At 39.9% G+C, this 17458-nt stretch overlaps 5 protein-coding genes across 5 annotated transcripts; 1 reads left to right on the top strand and 4 right to left on the bottom strand.

Moving 5' to 3' along the window:
• Positions 1-1640: 1640 nt before the first annotated feature.
• Positions 1641-5788, bottom strand: LOC140782285 (ran-binding protein 1 homolog b-like). Its single transcript, XM_073128775.1, has 4 exons — positions 5448-5788; positions 5185-5336; positions 4962-5087; positions 1641-2278 (listed from the first exon to the last, which is right to left on the bottom strand). Exons 1-4 carry the CDS (start codon positions 5603-5605, stop codon positions 2046-2048), a joined length of 669 nt encoding a protein of 222 aa, XP_072984876.1. The 5' UTR covers positions 5606-5788; the 3' UTR covers positions 1641-2045.
• Positions 5789-6010: 222 nt separating this feature from the next.
• On the bottom strand, positions 6011-7484 carry LOC140782238 (mitogen-activated protein kinase kinase kinase 18-like). Its single transcript, XM_073128708.1, has one exon. The coding sequence runs from the start codon at positions 7359-7361 to the stop codon at positions 6033-6035; it is 1329 nt and encodes a 442-aa protein (XP_072984809.1). The 5' UTR covers positions 7362-7484; the 3' UTR covers positions 6011-6032.
• A 1099-nt stretch (positions 7485-8583) lies between these two features.
• On the bottom strand, positions 8584-11686 carry LOC140781221 (probable protein phosphatase 2C 32). The gene is made up of 5 exons (XM_073127117.1): positions 11493-11686; positions 10593-11384; positions 9664-10011; positions 9077-9256; positions 8584-8984 (listed from the first exon to the last, which is right to left on the bottom strand). The coding sequence occupies exons 2-5, from the start codon at positions 11067-11069 to the stop codon at positions 8823-8825; spliced, it is 1167 nt and encodes a 388-aa protein (XP_072983218.1). The 5' UTR covers positions 11070-11384; positions 11493-11686; the 3' UTR covers positions 8584-8822.
• Positions 11687-12443: 757 nt separating this feature from the next.
• On the top strand, positions 12444-13139 carry LOC140782011 (em protein H5-like). The gene is made up of 2 exons (XM_073128331.1): positions 12444-12625; positions 12751-13139. Exons 1-2 carry the CDS (start codon positions 12511-12513, stop codon positions 12900-12902), a joined length of 267 nt encoding a protein of 88 aa, XP_072984432.1. The 5' UTR covers positions 12444-12510; the 3' UTR covers positions 12903-13139.
• LOC140782010 (chlorophyll synthase, chloroplastic-like) lies at positions 13085-17392 on the bottom strand. The gene is made up of 15 exons (XM_073128330.1): positions 17226-17392; positions 17091-17135; positions 16873-16964; positions 16399-16486; positions 15661-15746; positions 15455-15541; positions 14833-14898; positions 14656-14739; positions 14520-14581; positions 14341-14416; positions 14203-14265; positions 14005-14086; positions 13571-13647; positions 13390-13437; positions 13085-13309 (listed from the first exon to the last, which is right to left on the bottom strand). The coding sequence occupies exons 1-15, from the start codon at positions 17332-17334 to the stop codon at positions 13241-13243; spliced, it is 1134 nt and encodes a 377-aa protein (XP_072984431.1). The 5' UTR covers positions 17335-17392; the 3' UTR covers positions 13085-13240.
• Positions 17393-17458: the final 66 nt, after the last annotated feature.

The following is a 17458-nucleotide window of genomic DNA, read 5'->3' as shown; positions in this document are numbered from 1 at the left end:
TGAATTTGGCGAGACAAGATATTCTTCATTAATGCTGCCACTGCCTCTGAGGATTAATAAAGAATTTTTGAAGTGGACACAAGGAAAATAAAATCCGATTGAAAGGCTTAAAATAATAGGTTAATTATATATTATATATTATATATTGACCCTCTCAACTATAGCTAAATATCACTTTTTAACTTCCTTGTATATAGCAATTTAATGTATAGATAAAAAATGTATATGACTTTCTTTTATCTTCTCGGATATAGAAATTTCTCTAGATATTAAATTCTAAATTAATATTTTCATCAAATTAGTTAATTAAGAGGAGAAAGCAAGGGCAATTATTTTTATCAAATTAGTTACTTAATTTTTTAATATTTTTGTCTAATAAATTTTTTAAACGAGAGAGCATAGAAATACAAATAGATAATTTAGAAGATATACGTGTCTATATTTTTTGATACAAAATGATAGATAAGAGGGTTAAAATGCAATTAATCGTATTAATAATCTCCAAAGAGCCATTTGATGCACAAATCCGGACCCACTGCATTGGAAATAGAGTGAATCCGCCAACAGAATAAGTTCTATCCGTTAACAGTTTTGGATCATGAAAATCTTGGACAGTTGACCATAGGATAAGATTTTTATCCCACTGTTGTTGCTCTGTGCTTCGTGTACAGGAGTTGGGCCTTACTGCACTCCTTCAGCAATTGCAATCGAGTATCCTATCCAGGAGGATATGCGACACGTGGACAGCCAAACACAACGCTGGAAAGTCTGTTATATTTATGACCCAACTTTCCATAGAGACAGTGAGTGAGTGAGTGAGTGAGTGAGTGAGTGAGTGAGTGAGAGATAAAAGAGAGATGGGGGTAACTAACAACTATTAGATCGAATGAAGACCTATTTACTCTTTTAATCAACAAGTATATATATTCTCGATTTCAAGAATGCTTAGTAATACATCAAAATCACTACGTATGGTGTCTCCAATTCTCTCGACAGAAAGAAAATGGTCCTAGAGGTAAGCATAGCCAAGTGAACATAACTTCATAAGGGGTAAAAAAAGAGGAAAAGAAACTCCTACTTACTCGTCATTAGCCATAGGAATGACCGTTGACTGTGGAAACTTTTTGAGCTAAGGCTCAGTTAGACATTCCACGACAAACTTAAAACTATAAATCTGACAATTGTATTTTTATCATCCGCTAATATTCGTGCAGGTAAAGTGTTTGCAAAAAGGAATGATGAACATAGCATTCCTAATCCTAGCTGCATAGCTTTTGTCTAAAATGCAGGATAAAAAGACACGGCTTTAATGTCCCATAGTAATCTCACCATGTGAGTATGATGAAACCTGTCAAGCTAACTCTCTTGAGTGCATGCATGGGGACATGGAATCCAGCTAGCAATTACGACAGACGGCTTGCAATTTCACAACGATGATACAAGTACAAACGTATGTAACTAAATATGCACATTTTATTTTTATTTTTTTGAAAAAAAAACTTATCTGCTGATTAGTATGTTAATAAGAAAAGCTTATAGTGACATGAATCGACATGTTAGGCTAATGGAATTGATATTGGCCGATAGGCAAGTACTAGATTACATATCACAATCATATGAATCACCGTTACAACATTCACTCAAACAAAAGCTAGTCTTATTTCCAATAGAATGCATGATAGTTATAATGACAATGTCACAACATTCACTGTATTACTCAAATATCGAAATAATAGTGAACTTTAAAAAAAAACGTTCAATTTGGCAAAACTGGAAGACTTACAAAATGCCCACATGAAAAAAATCGCAACATCAACCAATATAAGAAGACCGAAGTCATAACCGACTTACTAGGACTAAACAAGACTGACCTTAATAAAGCAGCTGAAGGTTTCAGCAGTCCATTACATGACATTAACTTCAGAATTCCAAACTGAGAAGCAAATCTTAAACCTCTTTCCAGGAGATTTGAAGAAGATGACCAGCCTGGAGAAAGTGAGTATGACAATATATGAGCTCCAAGGGCGGCACTACCTCAGGCCTGCCTACACTGTGGAAGATGGTTCGCTGGTTTTTTTTTCTGCCTCCTGCTTTTTGTCTTCCTTCTTATTGACAGCATCAGACACCTCAATTGCTCCACTGTCCTCATATTTGCTTTCACCGACACTCAACTTCTCCAAAAGTTCAGCAGCCGATGAAGCATCTTTGCTCTCTTTCTCTTCATTCTTCCCAACAGATTCAGCAATCTCATCAACCATCTCGGTGAACTTCTTGCAGTCTGAGAAAATCAAAATATTTATAAAAGTTCGAATGAAGCAACAAAACAATGTTGTAAACGGTCTTAAGAAAAAGAATATCATAAACAATAACTCCTCTCTACAATATAGCACATAAAAGGATTGCTGACATGATGCCAATTGGATGGAAAGTCCCAATAACATTATGTCACAAACAGTAGTGGACACAATTGGCCTTGCTATCGCAGATATATGGATATATTCAAATGCAACTACTAATGGGCATTATCAAATTACCACACCATCATAAACAAGGTAAAGAAGTGAAGCGAAAAGGAGTCATGTAAATTAGGACCTACAGTCAAGATGTTATCACTGCATTCTGAATACCTAGTTCACCTCAAGCATGTGAACATCCTCATATAAAAGCAATACAACCCGGATTCCTGGTTTTTTAAAGACACCGTAAGAAGTCCTTGTCCCTCTAACTTAAGATTATTGTCACTCGCCAACACTACCCTAAGCATGCATTACACAAAGATGCCATATGACATATCCAATGTTTGATCAAGCTAATAACTGTGTGGATAAAAAAGGCAAGTATCTTCCGCCAGCAAAATAACATATTGAAACAGAAGTCAAATCAAGTAACAACCCAAATAAGGAGCCAGGATTTATAGTAGCCAAAAATAAAATATCAAAGTGCATATTAACGGATGAATTGACCGCATATACAGTTGCATATGCGGTCAATGTGGGCCGACCGCTCCCTATGAGACACAGACATGGTACACACATTACAATATAGACAGCAAATATTGAAGAAGAAAAAAAGATATTGACATGTCTAGGATACAACACTAAATAAATAAACTGTATATATATAGTTTATTGATGCATGTCAAATAATAAATTGTACTGTATATCAAAATATCATGACATCACAAAATCATAAAAATATATCTACATGCTCAAAATCAAAGATTTTATCCACATGTCCAAAGGCATTACAAGCATTCATGCAATTTTTTGACTTCTCAATAGCTTGGTTGCATGGCACTTATACTATCAAAAACATGACGCATCCACATGTCCAAAAACTAGCATGCAACTCCATTTTGTACATTCACTGTGGAAGGAAAATAAACAGAGAGAAAGAGAGGATGCTACAACCACTCTCCGTCATCACCTGCCACCACCGTCACCGGCTTCTATAGTCTGTCTTCTCAAAAAGGATATTGCAAGGAATTTTAAAGCAAGGAAAATTGCAAGGATGAGGCATCTGAATGGTAAGGGAATTGAGGGTTTGTCGGTTAACTTTAATTTAGTAGGTTATTAGTTTGGATAAACAATCACTCTATCAAAAATTCAAACCAATAACCCATGATGTTTCCACACCATATATGATACGTGTCCGCTAAGTCTTACAATGTCCACGCCATATCCAATTTGTTATTTTACATAATTTTGGATACTTTTGGCGTGTTTGACACATGTCGGAGCTGCATCCAACGCGTTTTGATGTCCGACACATGTCAAACACATCCACAGCAAGAGAATTGACGTGTGTGTGCTTCATAGACCACCCCATATATGTATTATGCATTCCTCGTATATGATCCAAGTTATCCAACAGCATATAGGCTGCATATGTAGATTGCATACACATGTACCTGCATATTGACAGCATATGAGGACTGCATACACATATATGCCCGCATATTGACCGCCAATGACCACTGATCGATGGCATATACTTATGAAAGCATTGTCATATAGGTGAGATATTCATAGCGCTTCATAATAATTTTTTATTGATTAATATTATATACACAACTAACAACTTATTATACTTGAAATAATTATTAACTATATGATTAGAAATTAGCATCCTTAGTTGATAGAATATTATGAAAATGACTCCATATATTACTACAACTTTTACGTATTTCTTAGCTTATTATGCTAAAATATTCAATAAACTAGATAGGTAAATTATATCTACTTTATTTTTAAATATTTGTATTGCTAGACCATATATGCTCCTGCATACTGCATAGGCACTATGTAGTCACACATGACTGCCCGCATACAACAGGAGCTTTTCACAACATTGATAAAAGTATCAATGTGAACTTCCAACAAAAGGAAAAAGAAACATAATACTAATATTAATATTAATAAAAAAAAGGCAAACATGCCGTCTCAATCATTATCACTAGGGTACCATGTACTAAAAGACGGCTGACTGTTGGCCTTTGCTAGGAATGGGGGACTCCCAACTACATGAGAACAAAGTAAAACATTGACCTGGTAGAAAAGATTAGACAGAGTGAACGGTTTACATTTGACTGATTGGTTTAAAACTTAGTTCATCTTCAGATGACGAAACAAGTCAATCTCTAATCATTCACAGGAACAATCAGAAGGACAAGAGCATCGCTCCATCGTCAAACATATTTTAACCATGAAACAGGCATTGTCTATTTTTCCTCTCTCACATGTCACAAACTTACATAACTACATACATAATCAACTCCAGATACTCTTTACTACCAACTCGCACATGCAACAGCCAAACCTGATTACTTCTTAATGCTAGTAGAAAGACAAAATATTATACAACTTTAACCAGATTCGTACATACAGGCACCATATTGTCAGATAAATTCCAAGTAAATTTATTTATCACAAACGAACCAAGGGATGGGAAGACAAACTCACTCTCTACAGATTGAAATCGGATAGCAAACATCTCCTCCTTCAATTCCCCATCAGAAAAATCCGTAGCGTGCCAGACGCAGGACTTATCACTCCCTGCGTGCTCCTGCATCTTGGTCGTCGAAACAACTGCGTCCAAAAACGGATCAAACAACAATAAGTTCACGTTTGCAGCGCTGAAAGTAAGGTAATGTTGATGAATTTTCTTAAAGAAGAAAAAAAGGACCTAAATGATTGGCACAAATCTTGAGAGTCTTGGACTGCCTCATAACCAACCGGACTTTCCCAGTCTCCTTGTGCTTGAGAAGCTTCACGGTCCCGGTTCCCCGTTCCTTCCACTGTTTCCCCTCTTTATCATACCGGTAAAGCTTCGCCTTCCTAGTGCCCACCAAAAGAACCCAGATCGATCAAGATGCGGTCAAACAAATAGAATAAGATGAAAGAAATGAGAAACCATAGGATCTAGTAGAGCGATAACGAAGAGCTCACAGATCGATAAGTACGTCCTCCTCTTCCTCGCCAGTGGTGACGGCCACCTCCTCGAGCTTGACGATGGGGGCAATCTGGGCGCCTGTGTCTTCGTCGTCTCCCGCTGTGGGCTCAGAGGTCTCTTCCTCCTCTCGGTGCTGGGGATCGATGCTCGCCATTCAAGTAGCAGTAGCAGTAGCAGTAGCAGTAGAAGCAGTAGAGAGAGAGTGTGTGTGTGAGAGAGAGATGGAGCTATTAAAAAGGAGGTTGGATTGGAGAAGAATTTGGTGCTAGGGTTTTAAGTTTATGGATAGTATGGTGAATTTTTGTAGGTAAGCCCACTATTTTCTCAATCGGGTCGAGTCGAATCAGGACGCATTTGGATTTGGATAAAATAAACCCGTTAGGACACAGTTGTCTATGGATTGGGCCGCAAATAGCCCAATTAAGCTTCTGGCTTTCACTGGGGGCCCAGGTGAAGCCCAAAACTATAGGAGAATTAGAAAACACTTATAATTTTATTCCCTAATTAATAGGTGACAAGAAAGATCATATGCTTTTTAAATCCAACATCGAGCATTTCACTATTGGAATATGAAGTGGTTTTCATAATAACATTTGAAAGAAGTAATACAGATCAAAAGGAGTTTGATGGTATAATTTAAAATAAATTATGGTGGAAAAAAACAACTGGATTACATTAAGTACTGCCATCTCTAACAACAAATCACATAAAGCCAACAACCCCAAGCTAATCCCAACCCAATTTGAACACCTCAACTCACTGATACAATAGCAATCACAATTAGAACAGCAGCAACAGCTGGAAGCAGAGCAACTGGGTTTATTCTCACTCTTAACCCACTCTCCCAATTCCACACCCAGATAATTCGCATATTCCTCGTCCACCTTATCGGGATCTTTAATCCACCTCACTAATTCCCACCCATCACTATCCCAGCCCACTATTCCCTCGTTAGAACCCAATTCCTTCAGCCTCTCCCTCGCAGTAGAATTAATCTCGTCATAAGTATAAACACTATTCTCGCACTTATCCATCAGAACGTCTTCGTCCCAAGTAGCCCAATCGAGCACGCTACGTGGCGATGGCTCCTCTGCCAGGAAAGGATGCCGCAGTAACTGCTCGCAACTCCACCTCTCTCTCGGGTCTCTTCTCAAACACTTATCCACAAAGTCCTTGCACGCCTTGGAAAGCAAAGTCGGCACTTTCGGCACCTCGTCGCCGAATCCCAACCGAAACAAGAAGCCGGCGACGTCGCCGTGCGCGCAATCTCGCCATGGATGTTCGCCAGTGGCCATCTCGATAACCGTGCACCCGAGCGACCACACGTCGGACGCGGGCGTCGGGTGCTCCCCACGTGCCACCTCGGGTGCCATCCAGAGCGGCGTCCCGTTGATCCGATTCCCGCCGGCGGCCACATCCGAGACCCTCCTCGCCGCCCCGAAGTCGGATAGCTTGGCCGAGTTATCCTCGCGGCGGATAAGTATATTCCGGCCCTTGACGTCGCAATGCACTGTAGCAGCATCTTCGTGGAGATAACGCAACGCTCGCGTCACGCACCTGACGTAGCCCCGCAGTTCGATTTCGTCTGTTCCAGCGCTCCCGGCGTCTAACTCCGCAGCCGTGCCGCCCGGCAAGTACTCCATGTGTAGGTTCCGGCAACCGACAGTATAATCGTCGCCGAGATAGGAGACAACGTAAGGTGAGCTAAGAGATCGGAGAATCTTGATCTCGTTCTCCAAGGAACTCACTGAATGAAGTGACGAAGAATTCAAATTGATCGACTTTACCGCGAACACTTGGCCAGTGGATTTGTACATTGCCAAGCTAACCATGCCAAAGGAACCCCTTCCTATGCAACTCCCCCTTACCCAATTCACTTCTTCGGATAAGCTATCCGCCCTCTTATCCATTTTCGACGCAAAGGCGCGAGATATGCTTGAGCTCTGGATTGAAACAGAGCTCTCTGTATATATAGCTCGGTTGGATAAAAGAAGCGATAAGTCCACGTGGTGCGGAGAAAGAGTGGGAATTTATCCGTAAACGGTTGATTTTACGTGAGGGAGGAGGTGGCGTGGAGTGGGAGTTAACGAGCGGATAACATCCTTATCCGAGGTGGGAGTGGATCTCCACCGTCCACATGGAAAGGGTAGATAGAAGCGCGTTGGCGCAAGAATAAGTTATCACTTATCCGGCCCGACTCGGATAGTGTGAATAATAGCGGGAGGCAACGTGGATAGATGCTATAGTGGCCAAATGATGTGGTCTGGAGTGCACGACGCTTGTGCTTGGTGTTTATAGGTAAGAGGAGACGTGCACGAGGCTAAGCCACCAGATATATTAAATTAATTTTAATTAATAAAGTTTCTTGAGCACCATAAGTTAGGTTTAAGGCCACACGGTATAACTAAGTTGTCCATATTTATGTGTATAAGTATTTCTGCCATGTGGATTGGATCTATTGGTTCGGGCTCGAATCATGATCTTGGCACGACGGACCAACAACCATGCTGGCCATGTCAGTGGATGGCAGACAGAGGAGAAGATGGTGAGCGGACGAGCTAACGTGGCAACAGAGATCTAGAAATCATCTACTTATTTATGTGACGTGGGTGAGGAGTTATGTGCATGTATTGGGACATGAACCGTGATACGAGGAAGATCATTTTGGATGCTTATAATAATAATAATATATCATTACGTAGAAGCTTGTTGTGGTATGTGGGGGTGTCAAAGAATCCACTCCCATGAAAAATGAAAAGAAGTTTGGAGAAACGGAAGGTTCTCTCTTTATGCCCTCCTATTGTTCTCCACTTTATTAAATTAGAAAGGAATAGAAGGGTCTCTCAGATGCAAAAATTATTTTCTTTTACGGAATCGTTTTTCGAGACAAAGACAGCTGCAAGGAGTGAGGTGGTGTTGTTAATTAGTGCGTGCGTCAATGCGTGATGTAGATTTTTTTTTTTCTTTATTTTCCAATAGGATATTAGATAACAATATATTTATATCTTTACCGTGAAAATATTTATTTTATTATATTCTCGATAAGTAAGGATGCACATTAAATAACACGAATTTTGTCAAATAGATCGGCAAGAATAATAAAACACAAGGAAAAAGAAATCAAGACCCCACTTTGCTAAAACTGCAAATTTATTATCATTGTCAGCTTATTACAATTAAAATTGAATTTGAATATAGATACAGAAAGAATGATGTATAAACTACCCTATTCTAAACTCGAGCTAACTAAACCGCAAGTTTACCAAAAAAAAAAACACTCGCGGAACAAATGCTGATCAATGTGTTAATGTTACCACCAAGTCAGTGCCCAAGGAAAGGATGATGAACTCTAGAAGAGAACCCTTTTTGCTTTAGATGAAATGTTGCAGTTGTATTATCATAACACTGATATCATCAAGGGATCCTCGCATCGCAGATAAATCTGCAAGCTTTTTGCAAGCAGTCAGTGTTGTGGAACTATCGTTTTCGACGCACAATGGCCGAGCAATATCTACCGCCTCCTGATTGCTAACCTGCAATGTCACATACTCACTCAATCAAACAATATTCGAGATGAAAAGAGGAATATGGAATTTAGAAGTCAAGATTTCGAACTAATTTGTACCTTATCCCATAGACCATCAGATGCTAGAATTAAGAACTCGCATTTGGGTTTAATCTTGAGAATTTTGGTCTCTGGATCTGGTATCACCCACTGTTTAAGATGAGAATCTCCAATCCCCCTGGATACAGCAAGGGATCCTTGCACTCTCCATGTACCTCGGCAGAAATCCACAAACCCTCCCTGAAGAATGCATAGCTCATATCCATAAGCAATTATTTTAGCAAGCACCAAGGAATTCTGATCTTTTTAACTACTATACTGTCGCTTCTTTTACACTTAAGCTAAATGATCAAAGTGTAGTTGAAATGAACCAAACAGTGATAGCAAAATCTAGAGCAGTTTATATAGCCGATGCTTATAAAAGCAACTTTGATTTCCTAGCGTCATACTAATGATGAAGAGTTATGTCTAGAATCAACTGGCGCAAGAAGTATACACCAATCTTATCCGCTGCCCTCCATAATGTACTAAAAGGTTTTGCAGACATAAAACACAATGGCACCTTCTCGCAACAAAAGATTATTTTACTTGATAAAATCTAAAAGAGAAGTAGAAGAAAACCAAGTTAATGAAGTAACCAGACTTACAAGATTCTCAATGCGATCTCTCTCGTCTTGCCGAGATGGCCGGTGATCAGATGTAAGGGCCTCAGCCTTCCCCTCCCAGCTCAGAACAGCACGGCAATCCCCTACATTCGAAACCACGAGATTGCCCTCTCGAAGCAATGCTGTGACACAACACGTCCCTCCGCCTACCTTCTCCTTTAAGAACTCCTTGTCTGTCTTCAGGTACCCAACCTTGACAGCCTCGGCTATCTCACTGGAGCTTTCTCTTCCTTCCTTGTCTAGTTCCTCAGCTATAAGCTCACCCATGTTCTCTGAAGCAAACTCGGCGGCTCTCTTACCTCCATGCCCGTCAAATATGCCAAAAAATGCCTGAAATTAAAGGCGAAAAGAGTACTTGCATCAGACTAACAGTTCATGGCACCAGAATCTACCGCTAATCACATGAAAATTAGCGTTTGGAAAAGTCCAATCTTTTTATTTTATATTAGACGAAGTTTGCGTCTTTTAAACATGGATTCCAGAAAGTTTTATGACCACCCAATGTTTAAAGATTTCAACTTTTGCCCAACTCTACTCCTTCGTATCTTTAGATTTTCTAAAAGCAAGTCAAGTGGACGCTACTACCCAAAATACTATTATTTCCTAGCTAGAACCACCCAAATTTCAAAATTACTAAAACGTTCTCTCCAAAGTTCCCCCTTTTGAGTACCTACTATCTTTCAATTTTCAGAAATTTGACAACTGGAAAGTTTCTCTATTCTCGACGCGGGCATTTCCTCGTGAAATGCATATTAGATTATGAAACAGCAAAAATCCCAAAATTTCCCGGTTTTACTAATTAAATATCCTTCAACTTTCCAAGATTAAACCATTTGATGCTAAACCACAACGCAACAAGCACACTCGGCAAAATGCACAATTTCTCGAGGGAGAAAAACTAAAAGTAGTACCTTTTGGGCATCTCCACCAAGATCGAGTTGCGCCTGGTATCGATCCTCCATTTCCAACCTCTTCCTCCCTCTCTTACAGTATACAGAGTAGCGTGCACTCTCCTCCTTCACCTCCTTCCTCCCATCCGACCCCGCCGGAGCCACGAAAGTCTCTGCCATCGGTATACTTATCCTTGCAGGCCTCTTCCTCTTTAACAGCGACAAGCTACCGCCGCCTGATCCGGTCAAACTCGAAGCCAACGGTGGAGAGGAAGACAGCGCCTCCAAGTCTAGGGCACGAGATGCCCGGAGACCGCTCGCTGCTCTCTGATACCGCGTTGCCGGCGACGACGACGGCGAGCCGTCTGCGGTGGAGAGGGCATGGTGGGCGGCAGCGGCTAGGGTTAGGGAGAGGGTTTCAGGGGAGCCCTTGAATGAGATGGGGATTCGAGAGGGGGAGAAGACCGGCGAGCTCGCGAATCCTACAGAGCAAGACATTGAATACTCTTCCGTTATTATTTAGATCCTTCAACGCCTAAATTTATAGTGGGGGGTGTCGGGCGTTCAAATGTTCCTGAAGTTCAAGATTATGTAACTTATCATATACGAGTTTCTAATCATCCATAAGTATTAAAATCACTTTTTAAGATGTATAAATTAGAGGAGGAGGAACAACTTAACGCCTCCTTAGGATGAGTCAAACTTTGAAACGGTGTAGTGCGAGGGAAGCGTGCTTCTTCCGAGCGTGAACGGGCAACAGCTGTTCACATGCGAACAGCAAACAGGAACAGCAACACGCCTTGCAGTTGACAGCTGTGAGAGTAAGAAAACATTACCAGAAGAGAAGAAGAACGTTAGGGGGTGTCACGTGCCGGATAAGAAAAGTAGCCGTTGGAGGTGGGAAGAAGCAAGAGCGAGTACCGTTACGTTAGCCTTCTAAGTAATCGTCATTCTTCTATTCTTTATTGCGTCGCATCACACTTGCGACTACGAGTTTGTGCCTTCTGGAAGACAGCATCATCTCATCTCATGCTATTTGCATGCATGAGGATCCGCGGAACTAGTTGAGGAATCTTAAAAAAGAGAGGCTAAAATGGAGCAGACTTGACCTTGTTGCTCTTCTGACTGAATAACTCTATTATTTGATTAAACCGTTAGAAGTATTGATGTGAGGTAATAGTAAAGAGTGTTAATTCTTCGTTTTAATTTAGTTTATCTCGTTTGAACATAATCTTGTATTACTATGTCTTTTTTATATTTTTTTAGTCAGTTAATCAATAATATTTATATTTAGAATCTAAGAATTATTATCGGTTCGAACAAAAATCATTTTATGCTCGTAAACTTTTATTTTATATCATTAAATTATCCTAAACTCTCTCGGAATACACATTCATTTAGTGGAAGTAGAATTATTTAAGTAATCCAGTCATATATGTTAAGAGCTAAAAGTGTACGAGATGGAGTGATATAAACCGAATTCTTTATTGTCCTACACTGCTACGCATCCTAGTTGGTTTTCTCACCTTTTAGGTCGAGATAATTCTATTTCAATTAATATTATATTAAGAGGTGTATGTGCTGCACTATCTGACCTTTCCACTCCGCTCAGTCGCTAAAAACAGACTAGGCGACATTCTAATAAATGCTGGCCAAAGTGGACACGCCTCTAGTATACGACCAACGTAAAATAAGATTTGTTCTTATCTACTTTGACGGCCGACACGAATAAGTACTGTTCTCAAGCGTGGCATGCGACTCAGACTCGTACCATGTAATTACGCCACGTTTCTTCCTACGTGTCTCCATATTCTTCTCCTCCGAACTTTAAATTTCACCGCTCTTGCTCTTTAGAAGCAACCAACCCCGTGGACAACACTGATGAGCGGACGGTAAAAGATTGCTTCTATTACTAGAAGATAGTAGAAGAGGTGAAGAGATGTCCACAGAACAAGAGAGGGCTGAGCTGGACCGTAGGGCCAAGGAGGGAGAGACTGTGGTCCCTGGGGGAACAGGGGGAAAGAGCCTTGAGGCCCAAGAACACTTGGCCGAAGGTTGTGTGTAAATTATATGTATATATATATATATATATATATATATATATATAGTTATAGTTATAGTTATAATTTCTTTTACATATATATATGTATGTATGTTTACTTGTAATATGTATTGGTAGGACGTAGCCGTGGAGGGCAGGCAAGGAAGGAGCAAATTGGGACGGAAGGATATGAGGAGATGGGGCTTAAGGGTGGGCTGAGCACCAAAGAGGAGTCCGGAGGAGAGAGTGCGGCACGTGAGGGGATCGAGATTGATGAGTCCCAAGTTTAGGACTAAAAAGTCTTGAGTGTGGAAGCTCGTTTGGTTTTCTATGTAGCAGCGAATAATAATATAACAGACAGTTAGGGTGTTTCTGGTGAATGTGACTGTTTGTAGTTGTTGCAGTGGGTTCTCTTTTTGGCTTCTTTGTAGTTTTGATATGTGTATGTGTTGTGTCTTATAAAAAGATATGATTTATTGTGGTATGTACTTCGGCTTGTTCAAGATAATAAGCATTACATTACAAAATTATTTGGAGATCAGTGGAATAGATGAAACTTACACCATTAGCTCGGGAAGCTAAATTACATGGGATGCATCTTCATATGGATCATCGAAACGAAACGGTGCTATGAGCAGTGATTGGTCGCCAAGGCTGTTACTAGGAGACCCAAGACCAGGAAGGGCTGAGCACTTGCCTGAACACAAGGAGAGAAGGAAATACTTGTTACGGTTTGCAGGTTCTAATATTTCCAAGTGAATGGAATTGCGTGTATACCTGATATCTGACATCGTACTTAACAGGATCCTTCAAGAAATATTGGATCTGCAAAAGAACTTCGTGTAAGAAAATTATGCCAAGGATGAGCTAGATTACTATTAAGATAAGAAAATATCCTCTGGAAAATGCATCATGGAAGACAATTGTTAGTGGATAGCTAGTGATTTGCACAGCAGACCTGAAAAAAGACCTGCGGAATTAGCAGTCCGAGCAGGGCTAGTGCATGAAATGGTTTACCGGTACCTAGCAGGTAACCTGAAATATCAAACGAGTACACAGTAGTAAGAAATCTGGGGAGGCAAATAGTACTCATAAATAACAAACATGCACGAGTTCCAAACAATTCGTTTATTACAGCTTCCAATTTGCATAATTGGCTTCGTTAGAGATGCTGCAATGTGGCATCACTTGTAAGATTTAAAAGATATGGTTGTGCTGGAAGTGAAACAAATGAACTTATATAGAGATTATAAATGTCAATAAAACTAATCTAGTTTTGAATATTCTAGGTGATAGTCTCCACCAAAAAGAATCCCGACCTTAAGATGATGAGACTCTAACATGCCAAAACCAAAGCACACAGGATATAGAGGGTAAGAAGGTGCTTCGTACTTGCAACAGATATCTGAGTAATGTCAATTGCTCCAACACATATCCATTTGGCAGTATCCATACCAAAAGCAACAGGAATCGACTGCAAGTAATAGGATAATAAACACTGAAATAGTTAACAATGGTGCATCTATGTTAACTAAACTGTTTAGAAACAATATGTTATAAAGGTACATATAGAAGGAAAGGAGAAAATACCTGCAATCCCAAAGCCTTGTCTCCTTCGATGCTTTTAAAATCGTTTACAATGCCAACCCCTAGCTAAACAGTAATAAGAGTAATTTACTACGAATAATTATCAAGAGCAATAAGAAGACCTGCTCGAAGAGAAGGTACCCCAGCTATACTGTACAAAAGTGTGAGGATAATGATATCTGGGGTAAGAGTTCCAAATAAAGCTTGGCCAGCCAACCTGTCATTCATGTGGTAACAGATTCAACAAGAGTGCATACGGGCATATAACCATAGAGGCAGGTCAATAGAGCAGAACAAATCTGCGAACGAATATGTCATACCATGGCAAACTGATGTAGCTTGCCCCTAGAGCAAAATTTCCAATCCATCCATTCTGCTTGAGCTGCAAGATATGAAAATTGTCAATAAAGAAAGACGTCAGCCAACATAAAATATCCACGAAGGAAGTGCAGGAACCTTTAGTGGTGGAGCTGAATATATGTAGGAAACAAAGGATCCACCCAAAGCTAGATAAAAAACAGTAGGAAACTTATGTCCCGCCTGAGATGAAAAAAAGCAGTAAGGTAACATCTATCAAGGTGTTTTGATTAATTAGGATGTTAAAGTTTAAAAACATATCTCAGAAAAATTTACCCAAACATCTAATAAAGCTCCCAATCCAAGGCCTCCTAACAGCAACAACCATATTTGAGTTATTACCTGAAAAACAGCTCCATCAGAAAGGATAAAGGTTTGTTCATAATCGTCCATTAGCTACCAACAAATTCAAAACAAGTGATGTTCTTGAGCTACTACATAAGATGCGAGTTACTCAGCAATTCTTATTGTGGAAGTAAAAGATTTGATTACCACGTCTGAATGATACAATAATATAGGTACTAAGAAAGATAGATAATGTCAGATCTAACGCAAGGAAAGATAAGAAGTTAATAATTTCTGAAGAAATGTAATTGATGATTGTCTACTCTTAACAGAGAACTAGCAACAGAGTATTTACAGTTGGAGACAAACTACAATATTTGATATTGGCAACCAAAGTCAGACAACTAACAAACTATTCTTGGAGAATCAATTTGAAAGTTAACGCTATTCTTCTCAGTTGATAATCACATCCTATTAGAAGAAACCAGGTTGCAGCAAAGAATGATTAACAAATAACAACTGAACACATATTTAACAAGAAACAAATTTAACTCCAAGAATAGATGGATTCAATTCAATAAGCAGTCTCCATAAACAACAGCAATTCACATACCTCATTCTCAGATATTGCTCCTGAAGGAATAGGACGATAAGGCTCATTAATTGCGTCAATATCTCGGTCATACCAATCATTAATTGTCTACAAGCAAAATAAGAATAAGAACTCAAGGAAGATAGATGTATGCTTTTTGTCTCTAATACTTCTCTGGCTAACAGCCAACTTATAAGAAATGCATTATAGCAATTAAGCAAGTGAACCTGTGTATAGCCTGCTAGAAACGGTCCAGACATTATCATGCAAACAATAGATTTTGCCACGTCTTCAACATTCCAATGAAAATTTCCTGAAAAACAATAATTTATGTTGAAGACATATCATGAATTGGTCTTAAGTTTCTACCATATAAGTAGCATTGGAGAACTTTCTCACAACATAGGTTATCCATATGTGTGGCACTCTACATTGCCAACTGGGAACTACTCATCTTTGGTAATCAGCCTATTAAATGTTAACTGATATCTTGGTGCAAACATTGATGTTTAGCAAGTAATGCAGAACAGATAAGGTCTAACCATAGGTCTAACTATATGTAAAATCCAAGCTCAAATAATCCTTATTCTGATTCTGGAACCTAAAGAAGCAATTTTGGATAAAAATCCAGATTTCAGGTCAGCTGTTCTGGGCTGTCTGCTACTGTTATGCTGCTCAACACACCAATTTGAGATCCAACATACATTGATTTGAAAGCCAAATTTCATTAGACCCAAGGAGCTAAGGGCCCAAGGACAAGGGACTAGTAAATCAATATAGATCAGACAATCGATCTTTTGTGGATGCTACTCTTCTGGAAACTATTGACTCAGCTTAGGATGCCTGTTTAGTTCACTAAATTCCACTCCTTAATTCATCATATTTCAAGAAGAGATATTAGAACTGTCAACTCTTATTTTTACTGATATACGAAATCAAACAAAAGAAGTGGCTGCAATTATTACCAGAAGCAGCAGCTCCACAAACCACTCCCCATACCAATGGAGGCCAAGTGACGGGTTTGGTAAGTTGAAGCCTGACCTTCCATATATCCTGTGTGCAATTAATCACAATCAGCAAAGAGATTAAGTTTCCTTCCTTTATGAGCCTGAAATATGTATGCAAGTAATGCAAAAGTACAAACTTCTGACGGCCCAAGATAATCATTACATATTGGTAAAGTTTGGTCCACTATTCCAAAATTCATGACATCAGTTGGTACACCCGCTGGAGTTGCAAAGGCGATTCATAAAAGAGACAATTATAAGATTTGCTAGCTTAACAAATTCACATGAAGACTGTCGACAATATGCTGCCCGGAGAACCTTTTGAAATAATTACTTCATGCTTTAGTTCTAACTTTAAGATTTTACCAGCATCGCAAGTCCCGAAACATAACTTAAAGAAAGCAAGAGACTAAATGAGATCTAAAATCTCACCGTCTCTCGTGCCGCTCCCTTTATCCCGAGGAGCTGATTGAAGCTCGAACCTCCATTGCTGGCCGGCGCCTTCTCCGGAGCTGCAGGTCTAACTAAACGAGAACAGATCACTACATCAATCTCCATATCAAGAAACAAAGAAACCCTAACAACCTATCAAGACACGAAGCTTCTTTCCAACTTCATCTGAAATCGTAAACAAAAAGGCCGAAACCAACCTTCAGTGGCGTCATTCTCTATCGCCGTAATCATTGATGTCCTCCCTTTCAATTCGAGGAAAACGAAAAGATGGATCAGAACGGAGGAAGAGAGAAATAGAAAAAGACAGAGATGGAGACATAACGAATTCGTACTGGTGAGACGACGAGGTGACGGTGACCTAACCGCCGGCGAGCGGAATCGAAACGGGTTCCGACTCGCCGCGGCGATGGAGGAAGCGCCGTAGAGAGTAGAAGACGCCATGAGAGCTATAGAGTGGAGCGATAACTGCGAGGAGGGGAAGGAGGAAGAAGGTGGGGGTAACCTTGATCGAGTTCCGGTGTGCCGAGTATTTAAATGCGTGCCGCGCTATTCACCGCCGCTAGTC

Source organism: Typha latifolia, chromosome 2 (genome assembly GCF_019914945.1).
Source record: "Typha latifolia isolate L0001 chromosome 2, TyphaL0001v2, whole genome shotgun sequence".
In the NCBI taxonomy this organism is placed as follows: domain Eukaryota; kingdom Viridiplantae; phylum Streptophyta; class Magnoliopsida; order Poales; family Typhaceae; genus Typha; species Typha latifolia.
Note: the sequence above shows the minus strand (reverse complement) of the source record. Positions and strands in the feature narration are given on the sequence as shown.